Genomic DNA, 2,500 nt, shown 5'->3' with positions numbered 1-2,500 from the left:
TCACGTGACAGCCTTAAGCTACCAGTATAGACTTGCTATCATATATTTTTGGATTCTACTCATGATAAGCTTTAATTTGATATATGATAGCATTTGCCACCTCAGGTGGTACCGAATTTCGTCTCGGCCCATGGACTAATGGTGATGTTCCACCTTGCAGAAACATTTGCTTGCACGTTCGTGCTGCATGTTCAAAGAAATTGGACTAAGCAAAGAAGGAAACGTTTTCGCTGTTCGACTTAAATTCTCCTACTGGTCAGAGTTCGCGTTTAACTTGTATTCTTGTTTTAACTAAGACCAAAACTTCAACGTTGGTATTCCCGCTGGTTTAGAGTCAAATCCGCGCTGAGCAAAATCGGCTCAAGACAGACTGCTGTAGAGTAAGCAGTTGTCTGTTGTGTCGGAAAACGTTCAGTTATTTGCAAGGTCTACGGTTCTGAAGGAAAATGCGCAGTAGACACGTCAAGAAGCGGCAGTTTTACTTCCTTCTGGGGGTGGGGGAGACAGCTCGCTGGTTTTGTCACTGTTTTTGGATGAAGGCGCCTCAGTCTGTTTGATTTCACGTTCACTTGGAGGTTCACAAAGCTGAACAAAAATTATTTAAAAACATGTCAGTCTTGAGCAAATGAGCACTTAAAATTCCCTACAAGTTAACGGACTACCGTTCCTCAAAAGACCTTGTTTATAACACAGCAACTGATATCTATGACTCTAGTGACCTGTTCAAGTGAAGCCGGTTGACTGCACCGGCGGGAAAAATCCCCCGTTATTCACCTAGAAACTAGGAATCCTGGAACGGGAGCCAAAGGCGAAAAAAGGCCCAAACCTTGATTTAACGCGGTTCTTCAAAAATGTCCTAATTTAACATCAATAAAATAACATTTCATCCCGCCAAATGGGCCAACCTGATATAAAAACGAATATATGCGAAGAGGAACTCTGTTTGTCTGTTGTCGGGTTGCAAGTTTCAGCTCTTTACCTTTTTGAGTGCGTCGTTAAATTTTTCGCTATCATCATTGAACTTCTGCTTTTTACTCTCAAACTTTTCCTCGATTTGCTGCAGTTCACTTTCCAATTTTTTCTGGAAGAAAACAAAAAATAAGAATCCTTTTAAAAAACCAAATTGGTAAGTGTGTAAACAACTAGGAATTCCACAAACCCCACGTCAGACTTGTAGAAACGACCGAATACAGGCTAAATAAAATAATAATAACAGTGACGATGATATACGATTCTAATAAGAGAGAGAAAAAATGCCTTGAGCACAACAGCCCTTTGCAAAGGGTTGATAGATTTACTTCAACAGAGAAAAATATTTGAGTTGAGGGGTAGTTAGAATATTTTTAAGGCCAAGGTAATCCACCATGTAACTGTTCATGTTTACATTCAGAAGTAAAGTTACAGGGAATCTGTGCCTCTTGTTTCTTTGTTATTTATTTGTTCGAGCAGGTTGAAGTATTGGCAGATATTCAGCTGATGTGGACCTGCTATACCCACCCACCCATACACTCACGAAGGACAGCCACAACACCAGAAATTTCATCCCCTACTCTTCTCGAATAGTGTGTGGGTTCTTTAACGTCCCACAAGGAACTTATGAACATGAAAGATATTTGTGAGACAAGGCCTACAGTTTATAGTCCTTATCCGAGAAGACTTGAAAGTCTAAACATTTGCGGATGTCATTACAAGGGAGTACTTTCTCCTTAGTTATTTTAAGACCCCGAGTGTTGGTCCGGCCGGAGTCGAACTCACGACCTCCCGCATGGCAACCCGGTACTCAACCAATTGAGCCACCGGTGCGTGGCAGGAGATGCAAAGGAGGGTTAGAGGGCACTTCGTGACACTCATTTTTCTGTATTTTTTGGACATATCGAGTTAAGTGTACAGTGTGGGTGAAGCCCAAGAGCTTTTAGGCCCAAGATTAGTCACCATCGCGAGAGGGAGGGCGACGCGTAAAAGACAAGCACGACTCCCTTATAAAGCAAGTTACATGTATATGCGCAACTAATTTACCTGGTGTGCTATCAGTGACTGCACTTGACGCTTTAGCACTCCTAACCGGGACTTCGTCACGACTGGAATAAAGAAAACCTTCTTAGCGAGAAAGAAATAGTGTGAACAGTAGTAGCCTGTGTAGCTGGCAGGATATTCTAAAGCGGGTCTCTTTACACACGCGCGATGGTTGCTCCGTTGTGTTTTGACCGAAGAAAGAGAAGCGGCTTAACCTCCTTACCAGGGTTTCTCTTCTTCCTTTTCGGTGGAGCGGGACGGGAAGAAGAGAGACCCTGGGAACGAGGTTGGAGGGGAATAGACTCGAAAACATTCGAGCTTTTTGACAAACGCGGACCCGGTATTGAATAATCTTCAACATATTGCTGATAAATGCCTTACCTGTCCGCACATCCCTCACCACTGCATCACTAAAGATTTCCGCCATTAGCTTGTGATTTCGATGAAAGCGAGCTGCTGATATATGCTTAACAGAGAAAGAGTCGTC

The 2,500-nt window shown here is 42.8% G+C and overlaps 1 protein-coding gene across 2 annotated transcripts in view; it reads right to left on the bottom strand.

The window, feature by feature from the left end:
* Positions 1 to 2,500, bottom strand: part of LOC138016860 (SWI/SNF-related matrix-associated actin-dependent regulator of chromatin subfamily E member 1-like) — a 20,833-nt gene that overhangs the window by 3,542 nt on the left and 14,791 nt on the right. Inside the window, exons 10-13 of one of the 2 annotated variants that reach the window (XR_011125929.1) lie at positions 2,395 to 2,500; positions 2,017 to 2,078; positions 980 to 1,081; positions 141 to 585 (exon numbers count right to left, since the gene is read on the bottom strand). The exon at positions 2,395 to 2,500 is cut by the window's right edge and continues 5 nt beyond it. Coding sequence is in view for 1 of the 2 variants with exons in the window: in XM_068864507.1 (XP_068720608.1) it covers positions 463 to 585; positions 980 to 1,081; positions 2,017 to 2,078; positions 2,395 to 2,500 (393 nt within the window). In the remaining variant the exon portion in view is untranslated. Of the gene's footprint in view, positions 1 to 128; positions 586 to 979; positions 1,082 to 2,016; positions 2,079 to 2,394 lie in introns of those variants that run through there. The other variant, XM_068864507.1, reaches the window with a different exon arrangement.

This window comes from Montipora capricornis, chromosome 1 (genome assembly GCF_036669925.1).
Source record: "Montipora capricornis isolate CH-2021 chromosome 1, ASM3666992v2, whole genome shotgun sequence".
Classification (NCBI taxonomy): domain Eukaryota; kingdom Metazoa; phylum Cnidaria; class Anthozoa; order Scleractinia; family Acroporidae; genus Montipora; species Montipora capricornis.
Note: the sequence above shows the minus strand (reverse complement) of the source record. Positions and strands in the feature narration are given on the sequence as shown.